The sequence below is a fragment of the Coregonus clupeaformis genome, chromosome 9 (genome assembly GCF_020615455.1).
Source record: "Coregonus clupeaformis isolate EN_2021a chromosome 9, ASM2061545v1, whole genome shotgun sequence".
Taxonomy (NCBI): Eukaryota; Metazoa; Chordata; class Actinopteri; order Salmoniformes; family Salmonidae; genus Coregonus; species Coregonus clupeaformis.
In genome coordinates this window covers 22713935-22732160 of record NC_059200.1, presented here as the reverse complement: position 1 = coordinate 22732160, position 18226 = coordinate 22713935, and the positions used below count along the sequence as shown (strand labels likewise).

The window sequence follows — 18226 nt, the reverse complement described above, 5'->3', positions numbered from 1 at the left end:
ATTCCTCTCTGAGCATCCCTCCATTCCCCCACCTCAGAGCCACGTGGCCAGAGAGAGACATCACTTGTGTACATAAGAGCATTCCACTTAGCCTAAACTACTCTCCAGTCTCTCGACTCCCCCATGCATGCCCAAGTTAGGGCCGAATTTAGAGTTGTCTTCTCGGTCTTCTCTCCACAGAGAGGGATCAGTGAATGAAGGTAAACAGTACAGTGAACTCCACAGCTCCTCACCACTCTGTAGTTTTAGGCACGGGATTGGACATGCATTCTAAGTGTATTCTAAAGTAGCCTGTGAATATGTTTCAATATCCATACCAGCATACCACTTAAAAGGCATGTCCATTACATTACTAAAAATTGCAATTTTTTATCAAGGCCTTTTTACAAGTCTCAGAGGGACTAGATGGGAGAGCCTCTCTGTATTGTAGCGTTCTCCCTCTCTTCACCTCTCTCCACAGCCCAAACCAAATATTTCATGTATTTATTGTAAAAACTGTTGTCAACTGTCTGTGGCTTTAATAGTTTAAACAATAATGTACAAAACACACATATAATGTTCTTTAATGGACTTCTACATTGTATGTGATACTGTATATTGGTTGTGTTACACAAATAACTGCCCCATTATTTGAACCCCTCTTGTGTTGCAGAGTGTGCCAAAGAGCTTGACATTGTCATGGTTCTTGACGGCTCCAACAGTATCTGGCCCTGGACCAGCATCATTGAATTCCTGGTCAAATTTCTGAAGAATATCGAAATTGGAGCTAAACTGTCCCAGGTAATTTTTCCTTTCAGTACAGTAGAAAACACGGGTAACACTTTAGATGAAGGTACACTTTGTCCCTGTAGAAGAACCTTTATGGTTCCAGACAGGTAGAACATTTTCACCAAAGAACCCTTTAAGAACCCAGTATCAACTACACTGGCCCGTGAACGAGAGAGGGATAGAAGGTTGGGATAGAGGATAGAAGGGATAGAAGGTTGGGATAGAGGATAGAAGATTGGGATAGAGGATAGAGGGGTAGAAGTTTGGGATAGAGGGATAGAAGGTTGGGATAGAGGATAGAAGGTTGAGATAGAGGATAGAGGATAGAAGGTTGGGATAGAGGATAGAAGGTTGGGATAGAGGATAGAAGGTTGGGATAGAGGATAGAAGGTTGGGATAGAGGATAGAGGGATAGAAGGTTGGGATAGAGGATAGAGGGATAGAAGGTTGGGATAGAGGATAGAGGGATAGAAGGTTGGGATAGAGGATAGAGGGATAGACGGTTGGGATAGAGGGATAGAAGGTTGGGATAGAGGGATAGAAGGTTGGGATAGAGGATAGAAGGTTAGGATAGAGGATAGAGAATAGAGGATAGAAGGTTGGGATAGAGGATAAAGGGATATAAGGTTGGGATAGAGGATAGAAGGTTGGGATAGAGGATAGAGGATAGAAGGTTGGGATAGAGGATAGAGGATAGAAGGTAGGGATAGAGGATAGAAGGTTGGGATAGAGGATAGATGTTAGAAGGTTGGGATAGAGGGATAGAAGGTTGGGATAGAGGATAGAGGGATAGAAGGTTGGGATAGAGGATATAAGGTTAGGATAGAGGATAGAGGATATAAGGTTGGGATAGAGGATAGAAGGTTGGGATAGAGGATAGATGTTAGGAGGTTGGGATAGAGGGATAGAAGGTTGGGATAGAGGATAGAAGGTTAGGATGGAGGATAGAGGATAGAGGATAGAAGGTTGGGATAGAGGATAAAGGGATAGAAGGTTGGGATAGAGGATAGAGGAATATAAGGTTGGGATAGAGGATAGAGGGATAGAAGGTTGGGATAGAGGATAGAGGGATAGAAGGTTGGGATAGAGGGATAGAAGGTTGGGATAGAGGATAGAAGGTTGGGATAGAGGCTATAAGGTTGGGATAGAGGATAGAAGGTTGGGATAGAGGATAGAAGGTTGGGATAGAGGGATAGAAGGTTGGGATAGAGGATAGAGGTATAGAAGGTTGGGATAGAGGTATAGAAGTTTGGGATAGAGGATAGAAGGTTGGGATAGAGGATAGAGGATAGAAGGTTGGGATAGAGGATAGAGGGATAGAAGGTTGGGATAGAGGATAGAGGGTTAGAAGGTTGGGATAGAGGGATAGAAGGTTGGGATAGAGGGATAGAAGGTTGGGATAGAGGGATAGAAGGTTGGGATAGAGGATAGGTTAGGATAGAGGATAGAAGGTTGGGATAGAGGTATAGAAGTTTGGGATAGAGGATAGAGGTATAGAAGTTTGGGATAGAGGATAGAGGTATAGAAGATTGGGATAGAGGATAGAAAATTGGGATAGAGGATAGAGGGATAGAAGGTTGGTATAGAGGTATAGAAGGTTGGGATAGAGGATAGAGGGATAGAAGGTTGGGATAGAGGATAGAGGGATAGAAGGTTGGGATGGAGGATAGAAGGTTGGGATGGAGGATAGAAGGTTGGGATGGAGGATAGAAGGTTGGGATAGAGGATAGAAGGTTGGGATAGAGGATAGAAGGTTGGGATAGAGGTATAGAAGTTTGGGATAGAGGTATAGAAGTTTGGGATAGAGGATAGAGGTATAGAAGGTTGGGATAGAGGATAGAAAATTGGGATAGAGGATAGAGGGATAGAAGGTTGGTATAGAGGGATAGAAGGTTGGGATAGAGGATAGAGGGATAGAAGGTTGGGATAGAGGATAGAGGGATAGAAGGTTGGGATGGAGGATAGAAGGTTGGGATGGAGGATAGAAGGTTGGGATGGAGGATAGAAGGTTGGGATAGAGGATAGAAGGTTGGGATAGAGGATAGAAGGTTGGGCTAGAAGGTTGGGATAGAGGATAGAGGGATAGAAGGTTGGGATAGAAGGTTGGGATAGAGGATATAAGGTTGGGATAGAGCATAGAAAGTTGGGATAGAGAATAGAAGGTTGGGATAGAAGGTTGGGATAGAGGATAGAAGGTTGGGATAGAGGATAGAGGGATAGAAGGTTGGGATAGAGGATTGAGGGATAGAAGGTTGGGATGGAGGATAGAAGGTTGGGATGGAGGATAGAAGGTTGGGATGGAGGATAGAAGGTTGGGATAGAGGATAGAGGGATAAAATGTTGGGATAGAGGGATAGAAGGTTGGGATAGAGGGATAGAAGGTTGGGATAGAGGGATAGAAGGTTGGGATAGAGGATAGAGGGATATACGGTTGGGATAGAGGATAGAAGGTTGAGATAGAGGGATAGAAGGTTGGGATAGAGGATAGAGGGATAGAAGGTTGGGATAGAGGATAGAGGGATAGAAGGTTTGGATAGAGGGATAGAAGTTTGGGATAGAGGGATAGAAGGTTGGGATAGAGGGATAGAAGGTTGGGATGGAGGATAGAAGATTGGGATGGAGGATAGAAGGTTGGGATGGAGGATAGAAGGTTGGGATGGAGGATAGAAGATTGGGATGGAGGATAGAAGGTTGGGATGGAGGATAGAAGGTTGGGATGGAGGATAGAAGGTTGGGATGGAGGATATAAGGTTGGGATGGAGGATAGAAAGTTGGGATAGAGAATAGAAGGTTGGGATAGAGGATAGAAGGTTGGGATAGAGGATAGAAGGTTGGGATAGAAGGTTAGGATAGAGGCTAGAAGGTTGGGATAGAAAGTTGGGATAGAAGGTTGGGATAGAGGATAGAGGGATAGAAGGTTGGGATGGAGGATAGAAGGTTGGGATAGAGGATAGAGGATAGAAGGTTGAGAGAGGGATAGAGGGATAGAAGGTTGGGATAGAGGATAGAGGGATAGAAGGTTGGGATAGAGGATAGAGGGATAGAAGGTTGGTATAGAGGGATATAAAGTTGGGATAGAGGATAGAGGTATAGAAGGTTGGGATAGAGGGTAGAAGATTGGGATAGAGGTTAGAGGGATAGAAGGTTGGGATAGAGGTATAGAAGGTTGGGATAGAGGATAGAGGGATAGAAGGTTGGGATAGAGGATAGAGGGATAGAAGGTTGGGATAGAGGATAGAGGGATAGATGGTTGGTATAGAGGGATATAAGGTTGGGATAGAGGATAGAGGATAGAGGTATAGAAGGTTGGGATAGAGGGTAGAAGATTGGGATAGAGGTTAGAGGGATAGAAGGTTGGGATAGAGGTATAGAAGGTTGGGATAGAGGATAGAGGTATAGAAGGTTGGGATAGAGAATAGAGGGATAGAAGGTTGGGATAGAGTATAGAGGGATAGAAAGTTGGGATAAAGGATAGAAGGTTGGGATAGAGGATAGAAGGGTGGGATAGAGGATAGAAGGTTGGGATAGATGATAGAGGGATAGAAGGTTGGGATAGAAGGATAGAAGGTTGGGATAGAGTATAGAGGGATATAAGGTTGGGATAGAGGATATAAGGTTGGGATAGAGGATATAAGGTTGGGATAGAGGATATAAGGTTGGGATAGAGGGATAGAAGGTTGGGATAGAGGGATAGAAGGTTGGGATAAAGGTATAGAAGGTTGGGATAGAGGATAGAAGGTTGGGATAGAAGGTTGTGATAGAGGCTAGAAGGTTGGGATAGAAAGTTGGGATAGAAGGTTGGGATAGAGGGATAGAAGGTTGGGATGGAGGATAGAATGTTGGGATAGAGGATAGAAGGTTGGGAAGGTTGGGATAGAGGATAGAAGATTGGAATAGAGCATAGAGGTATAGAAGGTTGGGATAGAGGGATAGAAGGTTGGGATAGAGGATAGAGGGATAGCAGGTTGGGATAGAGGATAGAGGGATAGCAGGTTGGGATAGAGGGATAGAAGGTTGGGATAGAGGATAGAAAGTTGGTATAGAAGGTTGGGATAGAGGCTAGAAGGTTGGGATAGAAGGTTGGGATAGAGGAAAGAGGGATAGAAGGTTGGGATGGAGGATAGAAGGTTGGGATAGAAGATAGAAGGTTGGGATAGAAGATAGAAGGTTGGGGTAGAGGATAGAAGTTTGGGATAGAGGATAGGAGGTTGGGATAGAAGGTTGGGATAGAGGATAGAAGGTTGGGATAGAAGGTTGGGATGGAGGATAGAAGGTTGGGATGGAGGATAGAAGGTTGGGATGGAGGATAGAAGGTTGGGATGGAGGATAGAAGGTTGGGATCGAGGATAGAGGGATAGAAGGTTGGGATAGAGGATAGAAGGTTGGGATAGAGGATAGAAGGTTGGGCTAGAAGGTTGGGATAGAGTCTAGAAGGTTGGGATAGAAGGTTGGGATAGAAGGTTGGGATGGAGGATAGAAGGTTGGGATGGAGGATAGAAGGTTGGGATAGAGTATAGAAGGTTGGGATAGAGGATAGAAGGTTGGGATAGAGGATAGAAGGTTTGGATAGAAGGTTCGGGATAGAGGACAGAAGGTTGGGATAGAAGGTTGGGATATAGGATAGAGGGATAGAAGGTTGGGATGGAGAATAGACGATTGGGATGGAGGATAGAAGTTTGGGATGGAGGATAGAAGTTTGGGATGGAGGATAGAAGGTTGGGATGGAGGATAGAAGGTTGGGATGGAGGATAGAAGGTTGGGATAGAGGATAGAAGGTTGGGATAGAGGATAGAAGATTGGGATGGAAGGTTGGGATAGAGGCTAGAAGGTTGGGATAGAAAGTTGGGATAGAAGGTTGGGATAGAGGATAGAGGAATAGAAGGTTGGGGTGGAGGATAGAAGGTTGGGATAGAGGATAGAAGGTTGGGATAGAAGGATAGAAAGAAACCACCAGCTCAATAACCTCAAACTGGGTTGTCACATTCTTCTGATGCAATTCACTGTCTTCTCATTACGTAACAGCGTAAAATGTTACCGTCTTGCTTTTGAGCTGCATGGATATTATGATCATCTATTCATTACAGTCATTATTCATTGGTCTCACAATAAACACTGTTAAATCAACATCCATACTATTATTAGTTTAATGTCCCAGGGCATTATGTGGAGATTCCTCTTCAGAATACCCCGAACCCTGGAGAGGAGCTGGTTCACGGTGGTTTAGTTTAATGGTGAAATAACCGTTTTTCTCTGTGCGGCGCTGGAAAATATTACCCTATGAAGTTCTCCCTTTATAGTTCACATATTCCGTAGCCGGAAAAGTATCCTCCCTGCTTTATAAAGAGAATGACATCACATTAGAATCACCAGACCAAACCACATATCCTCCCTTACCAGACTGTCTCGGAGTACTGGAGTGTGCCACAGGAAGGGACAGTTAGAAAAGAGGGAATTGGAGAGAGTGAGATGAGGGTAAAGGGGGTTGGATGGAAGAGAGTAAGTAAGATGAGATGTGTGTATTTGAGTGAGTGTCCGTCTGTCTGATTTAGAAGATTTCTGTTCCAGGTGGGCATTGTGTCGTATGGAGAGGACGTCATTCACAATGTCAACCTCAGCCAGTTTGATACCACTCAATCCCTCCTGGCCAAAGTGGCAAAACTTCCCCAGCAAACAGGTTTCAAGACTATGACCGCCCTGGGAATTGACACTGCAAGGTACAGTACAACAGTAAACCAGGGGTGTCTGGTCCAGTTTAGTCCTGCTGAATTTACTTCAATTGGACTTAATTGAATTGAGTTCAGTTGAGTTTAATGTTCGAATCAGTTAATTAAGCATGTCTATTTCTTCTACTGTGTGTGAAGTGAGTGAAAATTAATGAAGGATTTTCAAGTTGTTGCTCTCTTAATGTGTAGAATTAATGGGTGTTTGCGTCATAGAGATACAATTTAAATTAAATATTCTAATTCCTAATTATATGGTTTGTGTGTCCTGAACGAGGAAATACACTTTCCTTTGTTGAACTAGATCTGATGTATAATGCTATTTTCCACGTCTCATGATCACAGGGATATCCCTACTTATGCCATGACCTTTGACATTTAACCTCTGATCGTCCCTGTTGACCCTTCAGGAAAGAGGCCTTCACTGTGGAGCGAGGGGCGCGGCCAGGGGTCAAGAAGGTCATGATAATCGTGACGGATGGAGAGTCACATGACTTTTATAACCTCGACAAGGTTGTCGAAGAATGTGCGGAGGACGATATCGAGAGGTTCGGTATCGCTGTAAGTATAAGGCCATCTCAAAATTGTAAGGCCATAATACCTCAATAACAACAATACCTCATCCATCATATTGCTCACTTCAGTGAGAGCAGAGCTGTAACAGACCTTGTAGTCAGGACAAGCTCACAGTCAGGTCTCTTGACATACTTCAAATAAACACACCATCCATCACCTAGTTTAGATGGTTCACTAGCTTGGTGCAGGCAGGATAAGGGTTGCACAACTTTCCCCAAATTCCCAGGTTTTCCAGAAATCCTGGTTGGAGGCTTCTTGGAATCAGGAGAGAATGAGTAGGAAAGGAATTTAGAATTCCTCAAACTGGGAATTTTCTAGCCTAGACAGGACCAGGTTATGGGTTCAAGTACTGTTTCTTACATGGACCACATTCTGTACACTGAGTATACCAAACATTAGGAACGCCTTCCTAATATTGAGTTGCACCCCCAACCCCCTCCTTTTGCCCTCAGTTCGTTGGGGCATGGACTCTAGAAGGTGTCGAAAGTGTTCCACAGGAATTCTGGGCCATGTTGACTCCAATGTTTTACAAGTTGGCTGGATGTCCTTTGTGTGGTGAACCTTTTTTGATACACACAGGAAATGTTGAGCGTGAAAAACAGTAGCGTTGCAGTTCTTGACACAAACCGGTGTGACTGGTACCTACTACCATACCCCATTCAAAGGCACTTAAATATTTTGTCTTGCCCATTCACCCTCTGAATGGCACACATACATAATCATGTCTCAAGGCTTAAAGATCCTTCTTGAACCTGTCTCCTCCCCTTCATCTACACTGATTGAAGTGGATTTAACAGGTGACGTCAATAAGGGATCATAGCTTTCACCTGGATTCACCTGGTCAGTCTATGTCATGGAAAGAGCAGGTGTTCCTAATGTTTTGTATACTCAGTGTATATTGAGTACTGTTTCTCAGACGTTATATCGTCATTGAAAATATGAATGACTTACCTGGATAAATAAAGGTTTAAATAAATAAAATAAAACCTTTTTTTCAGGTGCTTGGTGATTACAACAGGAACAACAGAAGCATCAAGGAGGTGAAGAAGTTCATCGAGGAGATCCAATCGATCTCCAGTGATCCTGTGGGAGATCACTTCTTCAACGTGTCGGATGAGTTTGCCTTGCTGAACATCGTAGATGCCCTGGGGAGCAGGATCTTTGCCTTGGAGGGTAGGATGACTCCCCTCATTAATCACATTCTATGTTTGAACTCGGTGATAAAAGTGGCAGTGTGTATTTATTCTCACTTACTCACAAGCCTCTGCACTGTAACACATAATCGTTGAATAAGCACTGTACAATACCACTGACCCAAAAAGCCTTCAAGGTTCAAGAAGGTAGTAGCAATGCTAAACCTCTACTACAGATGTCCTCCTCTCTACAGACCTAAATACTGGTGAAAGTGATCAGAGAGATTTACCAGATTCATATCAACTCTACATGGTCTTTTGATACCCATCGTGATAACAAGACCACGTGACCATGTAATAATGTAATAACCCATCAATGTCCTTTCCACAGCAACGTCAGGTAACTACACCTCGTCCTTTGAGATGGAGATGTCCCAGGCTGGATTTAGTGCCCACACCTCTGAAGTGAGTCCACTCCACACTCCTGTTTCTATCCCTGATTTATTTTCCTACTAACCAACTCATACTAACCCTAACTGGAATCCAGGCTAGTTTCAGTGCCCGCACCTCTCCTCCTGTTTCCACCCCTGCTCTCCACTACCCTACACTGTTAAACGGGTTTCAAAATATGCAACTCTGCTTTCTCAACACCCAAAACACAGAGAGGCAATAGTTGCAAGAATTGATCTATTTTTTTTAAAGATATTTCAAGACTTTATTTTAATAGTGTACTAACTCCTACTAGCCAACTGGGCTAAAGGGTGCAGCATATTACTGTGGGGATCGGTTTATAGGAGATCACGTTTGTGAATCTGTGACTGTCCGCTGATCGGCCCTAGTCAGATACAGTACAGAACAATGGTGTGTGTTGTGTTATCTGTCATTCACCGTCTCATCTATCCCTGTTTCACTGTGATCCAACAAATGTTCTGGAGACATAGGGACCCTCTTTCCTCTCCGTCCTTTCATCTCCTCTCTCAGCCCAGAGAGACCTGTACTTTGCTATGGGGGAAGAGAGGGAAGAACTACAAATATATGTATTTTCCGTGAGAGGATGTTCACTTTGTCCAAACTTTGGGTGCAGTCATCAGAGTGTGAGCAAACATGCTCTCATCCTGTCCTATTGAGTCACCCTCTCTCTCTCTCTGTCTCTCTGTCTCTCTCTCTCTCTCTCTCTCTCTCTCTCTCTCTCTCTCTCTCTCTCTCTCTCTCGCTCTCCCTGTCTCTCTCTCTCTCTCTCTCCCGTCTCTCTCTCTCTCTCTCTCTCTCTCTCTCTCTCTCTCTCTCTCTCTCTCTCTCTCTCTCTCTCTCTCTCTCTCTCTCTCTCTCTCTCTCTCTCTCTCTCTCTCTCTCTCTCTCTCTCTCTCTCTCTCTCTCTCTCTCTCTCTCTCTCTCTCTCTCTCTCTCTCTCTCTGTCTCTCTCTTCCTCCCTGTCCCCCCTCCCCCTATGTCACCTAGTATAAACACAGTCACTCCCAGCTGAAGCTGTGTCATGGCCCCTGCCCTCTCCTCCCCTGCCCTCTCCTCCCCTGCCCATGCCTCATATCACTTACACAATGTTTATAGACCCAGACATACAGGGCCAGCAGCATACCACCCTGCATCCCACTGCTGGCTTTCCTCTGAAGCTAAGCTGGGTTGGTCCCTGGATGGGAGACCAGATGCAGCTGGAAGTGGTGTTGGAGGGCCAGTAGGAGACACTCTTTCCTCTGGTCTGAAACAATATCCCAATGCCCCAGGGCAGTGATTGGGGACATTACCCTGTGTAGGGTGCTGTCTTTCGGATGGGACATTAAATGAGTGTCCTGACTCTCTGTGGTCACTAAAGATCCCATTGCACTTATCGTAAGCCCTGTGCCCAACCCCAGTCTCACTAACACTCTAAGAATATCTCCCTATTGTTAAATACTTCACCCCGTCCTGTCTTCCTGTATCTACCGAAACAGAGTCTTCATGTTCTATGTGTGGGAACTGCTACTTGACACGGTGCATTGTGACAGTTGTCACTGTGGTCTCTGGTCCCATTTAGCTCTACTCCACTGACACTTTTCCACTTCCTGTGGGATCTCTTCATGTTTCCTGTGCTGTAGCATAGCTGTCCCATAGAGTTGGATAGAGGTCCTCAATGGCCCTGTCCATGCTGTCACAGAAGACGCCATTACAAAGACAGGAGATGAGCTCCCTAGTATCTCTGCGCTGTCCATTCTGTTGCCTGTCTAATAACGAGGACCACAATGGAAATAAATTATCTTATCTGACTTTATTGAGTTTTGCATCTGACTTTATTGTTGTACTCACGTGTGGCAACTCAGTATGTATTTTTAATTTGTTAAATAAAAGGCATTCATTCATTCATTCTCTCTTTCGTAGGAGGGTGTGATGCTGGGTGCTGTGGGGGCGTATGAGTGGAACGGGACAGTGGTGATGCATACCGACCAGGGTACCGTTGTTCCCCTAAACGCAGACTTCCAAGACCCCCTGGATGAGAGGAAGGAGAGCCTGGCGGGGTATGTGGGTAAGTACATATCAGTCCAGACCAGACACGCACACGCACACACATACGCACGTACGCACACAGCCTGGTAGGGTACGTGAGTGAGTCCAGACCATACAAACCACCCGCATGGATTGCATTGTATTTATTTACCTACCATACTGTTTTTATAGTTTGATTCTTGCCTTGTCCTCTGTTACTGTAGTAATGTCTGTGTAGGTTTACAGTGTAGACCTACTGTGTTTTATATTTTATATGTACTGTACCCCTGCACATTGACTCGGTACCGGTACGCCCTGTATATAGCCTCGTTATTGTGTTACATTTAATACATTTTTTTACTTTAGTTTATTTACTAAAGATTCTCTTAACTCTATTTCTTGAACTGCATTGTTGTAAGTAAGCATTTCACGGTAAAGTCTACACCTGTTGTATTCGGCACATGTGACAAATAACATTTGATTTGATTTTATGAACCAACACATGAAGTTCCCTGAAGGGAAAAATAAAGTAAAGTAGAAAAAAGTATTTTAATTTTCAATGGAACTGAAGACAGTTAAAGCTGCAATATGTAACTTTTTGGGCGACCCAAAATAAATGTAAGCTATAGATCTGTCATTCTCAGTAAAAGCAAGTCTAAGAAGCAGTAGATCTGTTCTATGTGGACTATTTCTATGCTTCCCGGTCTGAAGTTTCATTTTGCGTCTTTTACTTTCAGTTTTGTACACCAACTTCAAACAGTTGAAAATCAAATATTTTTGGTTATTGGAAATTATACTGTATTTCACAGCTGTTTAGATGGTACAATGATTCTCTACACTATAGTTGCTTGTTTTGTCACATAAAACTAAAATTAGGTGAACTATTAGAATTTTAGCAACCAGGAAATGGCGGAGCGATTTCTGCATAGTGCATCTTTAAGAAGAACAGCTACTTATTTAGACTACGGTACAATGACAACCTGTACTGGCACTGGAAACTAGACAGTGGGCCAAGTCCTTAGTGCCTCCCAGCTCCTGTATAAACAGCACAGGTCCAGCACCATCAATCTAAAATAGACAGAAACATGGACTGCGTCCCCATATGGCATCCTGTTCCATTCATATTACTCTACTCTTGACCAGAGCGCTATGGGCCCTGGTCAAGAGTAGTGCACTATATAGGGAATAGGGTGGTTTTTGGGATGCAGATATGCTTATACTCTAACTGAAATAACAGACACACAGGGTTAACAGTAGCCCACCTCACCCACTCATACCTTTTTAATTGAATTTATTTTATTTTGGCTAACAGACATATACAACAGAATGTACAATGTGGACCCAGAGGATATGACTTGAAACTATTAATTAAAACGCTTGTTCCCAAAGTGGTCCTCGATGGTAGAACAATAACACATATAATGATTAAAAGGCTAGACAAAATGACAAACAACCATAAATACATTCATTTATATTGACGTCCTAAACAGTGGCACTATTCACTGCACTTTTCCCTAACCTTAAGAATCAACCATATTAATTTCACATTTCAACCTTAAAAAACAATCTACTCGCTCTGGATAAGAGCGTCTGCTAAATTACTTAAATGTAAAGAATACCTATTCATGGCACATCATACCTATCGTTCAAATAAATACACCTGACCAGCAGTAGGGGGCACAAGGGGCAGTGGGCCACAGTGAAGACGCTGTGATGGATTCAAGAATAATGTTAAAGAAAAGTGTCATCGAGAACAATCTGTGTGGTTGTTCGTTTCAGACAAACTCAAACACTGGCAGAGTTACATCAGATCATTATAAACTCATTTCGGTACAGTGTTCAGAGAATGAACCACACACACACACACACACCGTGACACACACACACACACTCCTCTCTGTTCTTCAGTGTTTTACTGCTTCCTCGAGACCTTAGGACTATAAGGTTCTAGCTGACATTTTTGTCAAAAATGTGTTAGTCACATATAATTGATATTGAGATGTTTCTTTATGTCTGTGAAGTTAGTTTTCTTTTTACTACAAAGTTCTATCTGCATAAACCCATTTGAAGGTGGCGCTATAAGGTTCTATCTGCAATCCAATCACAAGCCTGAATAAATACAGACGGACTAATCAGAACACATCTTTGCCATGTCCCTCTAAGTATGGTCTAAGCTAGTCTAGCCATAATGGAATGCAAGAAAAAAAAATGACTGTCAAATCTTTAGGTAAATGATGTTGTCACATCATTGTTCAGTGATAACAGTAATTTGTCTGATCATAATACATTTCTTAATGTATTCGATGATGTGTTCTTACTATCGTGGTAAAAATGTGTTATTCTATCATTTATGTATTTAAATAGCTACAGTTTTCTTGAAAACAGAACATGTCTAATTCAGAAGTGTCAAATAGAACCTTATGGCTCAACCCAGATTGACATTTCAGAGCCATAAGGTTCTATCTGCGATTACACCCCCCTAAAAAAACGGATTTACAAGTGTTTCAGGATTTTGATAGTCTTCACTTTAGGTGAGGACCTTAATGGGTTATGAAAGAAGAATTCACTACAAAACAGTTCTGAGATCTGGTATGTGAAAACTTTTATGCTCAATATCTCACAACTATGCTTTGCGCACATAGAACCTTATAGTCCCAAGGTCACGTCCTCTTAACAATGAGACTAAACTAAGCTAATGCCAGGAGGAAGATGTACTAAAATAACCCACTAATAGAGACACGCTGTGTCCTTAAGCTATGGTCATGAACTGCTCTAATGTGTGTGTGTGTGTGTGTGTGTGTGTGTGTGTGTGTGTGTGTTTTATCTGCCGTATCTGCAGGTTATGCCGTACAGTCAGCATCAACTCCTAACGGTGTGTTATACATCACGGGAGCACCGCGATACAACCACACAGGCAGAGTCATTGTGTACAAACTGGATGGGAAACACACCACAGTCACACAAGTACTGAAAGGAGAGCAGGTGTGTTCAGTTATCATTCATCCATCTTCCACCACCATCTCATAATACACATCTTTACATTATGTAGGTTGTTTTGCCGAACTCAAGGGTTAGGGTTAGACACCGCAGTGTGGGAAGAGACTATACATTCTGTAACCAACGCCACACAAACTGGTTGAGGACATCATTCGTATACATTAGATAGGAATGGACTGAGAGTCTGAAAGGTGAGCAGAAAATAAAGTACTGTAATTGTATTTGAAAGCATAAAATTCAGATTAGGTCCCTGATGTCAAGGCATGAGCTCATACTGTGTTTCTACTTTAGTTTGAGATTCAGAAGAGGTTAAGGTTATATTATAAACTGGGTCGTTCGAGCCCTGCGTGCTGATTGGCTGAAAGCCGTGGTATATTTAAGCAATAAGGCACGAGGAGGTGTGGTATATTTTTTACATTTTAGGCATTTAGTAGACGCTCTTATCCAGCGCGACTTACAGTTCGTGAGTGCATACATTTTCATACTGGCCAATATACCACGGCTAAGGACTGTTCTTACGCACGACGCAACACAGAGTATACCACAAATCCCTGATGTGCCTTATTGCTATTATAAACTGGTTAACAATGTAATTAGAGCAGTAAAAATACATGTTTTGTCTTGCCTATTCACCCTCTGAATGGCACACATACACAATCCATGTCTCAATTGTCTCAATGCTTAAAAATCCTTCTTTAACCTGTCTACTCTCCTTCATCTACACTGATTGAAGTGGATTTAACAAGTGACATCAATAAGGGATCATAGTTGTCACTGGATTCGCCTGGTCAGTCTATGTCATGGAAAGAGCAGGTGTTCTTAATGTTTTGTATACTCAGTGTATATACTATATACCACATCCCCTCTGACATTATTGCTTAATTAAATTAAAACATGAGCTGTCTGTCTCCTGTAGATTGACTCCTACTTTGACCTCTGTCTGTCTCCTGTAGATTGACTCCTACTTTGACCTCTGCCTGTCTCCTGTAGATTGACTCCTACTTTGACCTCTGCCTGTCTCCTGTAGATTGACTCCTACTTTGACCTCTGCCTGTCTCCTGTAGATTGACTCCTACTTTGACCTCTGTCTGTCTCCTGTAGATTGACTCCTACTTTGACCTCTGTCTGTCCCCTGTAGATTGACTCCTACTTTGACCTCTGCCTGTCTCCTGTAGATTGACTCCTACTTTGACCTCTGCCTGTCTCCTGTAGATTGACTCCTACTTTGACCTCTGTCTGTCTCCCTGTAGATTGACTCTACTTTGACCTCTGTCTGTCCCCTGTAGATTGACTCCTACTTTGACCTCTGCCTGTCTCCTGTAGATTGACTCCTACTTTGACCTCTGCCTGTCTCCTGTAGATTGACTCCTACTTTGACCTCTGCCTGTCTCCTGTAGATTGACTCCTACTTTGACCTCTGTCTGTCTCCTGTAGATTGACTCCTACTTTGACCTCTGTCTGTCTCCTGTAGATTGACTCCTACTTTGACCTCTGTCTGTCCCCTGTAGATTGACTCCTACTTTGACCTCTGCCTGTCTCCTGTAGATTGACTCCTACTTTGACCTCTGCCTGTCTCCTGTAGATTGACTCCTACTTTGACCTCTGCCTGTCTCCCTGTAGATTGACTCCTACTTTGACCTCTGTCTGTCTCCTGTAGATTGACTCCTACTTTGACCTCTGTCTGTCTCCTGTAGATTGACTCCTACTTTGACCTCTGTCTGTCCCCTGTAGATTGACTCCTACTTTGACCTCTGCCTGTCTCCTGTAGATTGACTCCTACTTTGACCTCTGTCTGTCTCCTGTAGATTGATTCCTACTTTGACCTCTGCCTGTCTCCTGTAGATTGACTCCTACTTTGACCTCTGTCTGTCCCCTGTAGATTGACTCCTACTTTGACCTCTGTCTGTCTCCTGTAGATTGATTCCTACTTTGACCTCTGCCTGTCTCCTGTAGATTGACTCCTACTTTGACCTCTGTCTGTCTCCTGTAGATTGACTCCTACTTTGACCTCTGTCTGTCCCCTGTAGATTGACTCCTACTTTGACCTCTGCCTGTCTCCTGTAGATTGACTCCTACTTTGACCTCTGCCTGTCTCCTGTAGATTGACTCCTACTTTGACCTCTGTCTGTCCCCTGTAGATTGACTCCTACTTTGACCTCTGTCTGTCTCCTGTAGATTGACTCCTACTTTGACCTATGTCTGTCTCCTGTAGATTGGCTCCTACTTTGGCAGTGTGCTCCAGACGGTGGATGTTGACCAGGACTCCTACACAGACATCCTTCTGGTGGGAGCTCCTATGTTCATGGGCCCCGAGAGGAACGAACAGGGACAGGTGTACGTCTACAAACTCAATGAGGTGTGTGTGTGCATGTACTTCACCTGATTCATCATAGTAAATTATGTTCAAACATCAAGGTCATATCATTCATGTAACTATTTAACATTACTACTATATTGTTGTTGCACTTTGGGGGTATGTGTGTTATCATAGAAATATAATTCAAATCAAATCAAAATGTATTCGTCACATACACTTATTTAGCAGATGTTATTGCGGGTGTAGCGAAATGCTTGTGTTCCTAGTTCCAACAGTGCAGTAGTATCTAACAATTCACAACAATACACACAAATCTAAAACTAAAAGAATGGAATTAAGAAATATATCAATATTAGGACGAGCAATGTCGGAGTGGCATTGACTAAAATACAGTAGAATAGAGTTCAGTATATACATATGAGATGAGTAAAGCAGTATGTAAACATTACTAAAGTGACTAGTGTTCCATTATTAAAGTGGCCAGTGATTCCATGTCTATGTATATAGGGCAGCAGCCTCTAAGGTGCAGGGTTAAGTAACCGGCTGGTAGCTGGCTAGTGATGGCTATTTAACAGTCTGATGGCCTTGAGATAGAAGTTGTTTTTCAGTCTCTCGGTCCCAGCTTTGATGCACCTGTACTGACCTCGCCTTCTGGATGGTAATGGGTTGAACAGGCCGTGGCTCGGGTGGTTGATGTCCTTGATGATCTTTTTGGCCTTCCTGTGACGCCGGGTGCTGTAGGTGTCCTAGAGGGTAGACAGTGTGCCCCCGGTGATGCGTTGGGCAGACCGCACCACCCTTTGGAGAGCCCAGAGGTTGCGGGCGATGCAGTTGCCGTACCAGGCGGTGATACAGCCCGACAGGATGCTCTCAATTGTGCATCTGTAAAAGTTTGAGGGTCTTAGGGGCCAAGCCGAATTTCTTCAGCCTCCTGAATTTCTTCAGCCTCCTGAATTATATCTCTATGTGTGTTATAGTATGAAGGGACAGAGGCATAGCGGTCTAATGATGTGCACCAAACATCTATGTGTTACTCAACAGCTCCCCCCCCTCCCCTCTCTCCCTCCCTTCCTACCTAGAAGGGCCTATTTGAGCACCAGACCACGCTGAAGCCAGACAACCAGATGTGTTGTACCTCGGCCCACTCCCACGGCTGCACCATCGTCAACACCAACGACCCGTGTGGCGCCCGCTTCGGCACCGCCATCGCAGAAGTCAGTGACCTGGACCTGGATGGGAACCGGGACGTGGCCATCGGGGCGCCGCTGGAGAACGACCACAAAGGGGCCGTCTACATCTACCATGGAGCCAAGAAGACCATCAAGGAAAAATATGTGCAGGTAAAGAAAGACAAGACCATGTGTTCTCCGACTATTCTACAGTAAGATGACAGTATTAAGAGTATACAGTAAAAGTGAGAGTTGTTAATGTTAGCCTTCTGAAAGTGTGTGTGTGCTGGTGTGGTTTTAGCGTATCCCAGGCCCTGGAGATGGGGTGAAGACTAAGTTCTTTGGCCAGTCGATCCATGGAGTCATGGATCTGAACGGAGACGGAATTATAGACATTACCATCGGAGGGCTGGGAGGGGCTTCTCTGTTCTGGTGAGTGTTTAGTGCCTCAGCTTTCAGTGTCAAACACACACACGCACCCACGCACGCACCCACGCACGCACGCACACACACACACACACACACACACACACACACACGCAAACGCACGCACGCGCATACACACACACACATGCACGCACGCGCATGCACCCACACACACACACACACACACCCACCCACGCATGCACCCACACACACACACACACACCCACACATGCACCCACACACGCACACACACACACACACACGCATGCACACACGCATGCACACACGCATGCACCCACACACACACACGCATGCACCCACACACACGCACGCACGCACCCACACGCACGCACGCACCCGCACGCACGCACGCACGCACGCACCCACACAAACACACGCATGCACCCACACACACACACACTCCACTTGAACTATTAGTAATAGCAGTAACTTTATCTCATCTATCAAAGACTGTCACTTTGGTTTACACAGCTGTGTCCCTTTCAGGATTTGAACCAACAACCCCTTCCTCTCCTTGTTCAAACCCCTGTCCCTCCTCTTCTCTCATGGAGCTGAGTCTACTCCTCTCCTCTCCTCTCCTCTCCTCTCCTCTCCTCTCCTCTCCTCTCCTCTCCTCTCCTCTCC

At 44.1% G+C, this 18226-nt stretch overlaps 1 protein-coding gene across 1 annotated transcript in view; it reads left to right on the top strand.

The window, feature by feature from the left end:
• LOC121573486 (integrin alpha-1) overlaps positions 1-18226 on the top strand; it is a 94567-nt gene that overhangs the window by 60884 nt on the left and 15457 nt on the right. The window contains exons 6-15 of the mRNA XM_041885522.2: positions 653-780; positions 6334-6482; positions 6899-7049; positions 8063-8237; positions 8589-8662; positions 10568-10712; positions 13512-13654; positions 15882-16025; positions 17066-17326; positions 17457-17587. Coding sequence (XP_041741456.1) covers positions 653-780; positions 6334-6482; positions 6899-7049; positions 8063-8237; positions 8589-8662; positions 10568-10712; positions 13512-13654; positions 15882-16025; positions 17066-17326; positions 17457-17587 — 1501 coding nt within the window. The remainder of the gene's footprint in view (positions 1-652; positions 781-6333; positions 6483-6898; positions 7050-8062; positions 8238-8588; positions 8663-10567; positions 10713-13511; positions 13655-15881; positions 16026-17065; positions 17327-17456; positions 17588-18226) is intronic.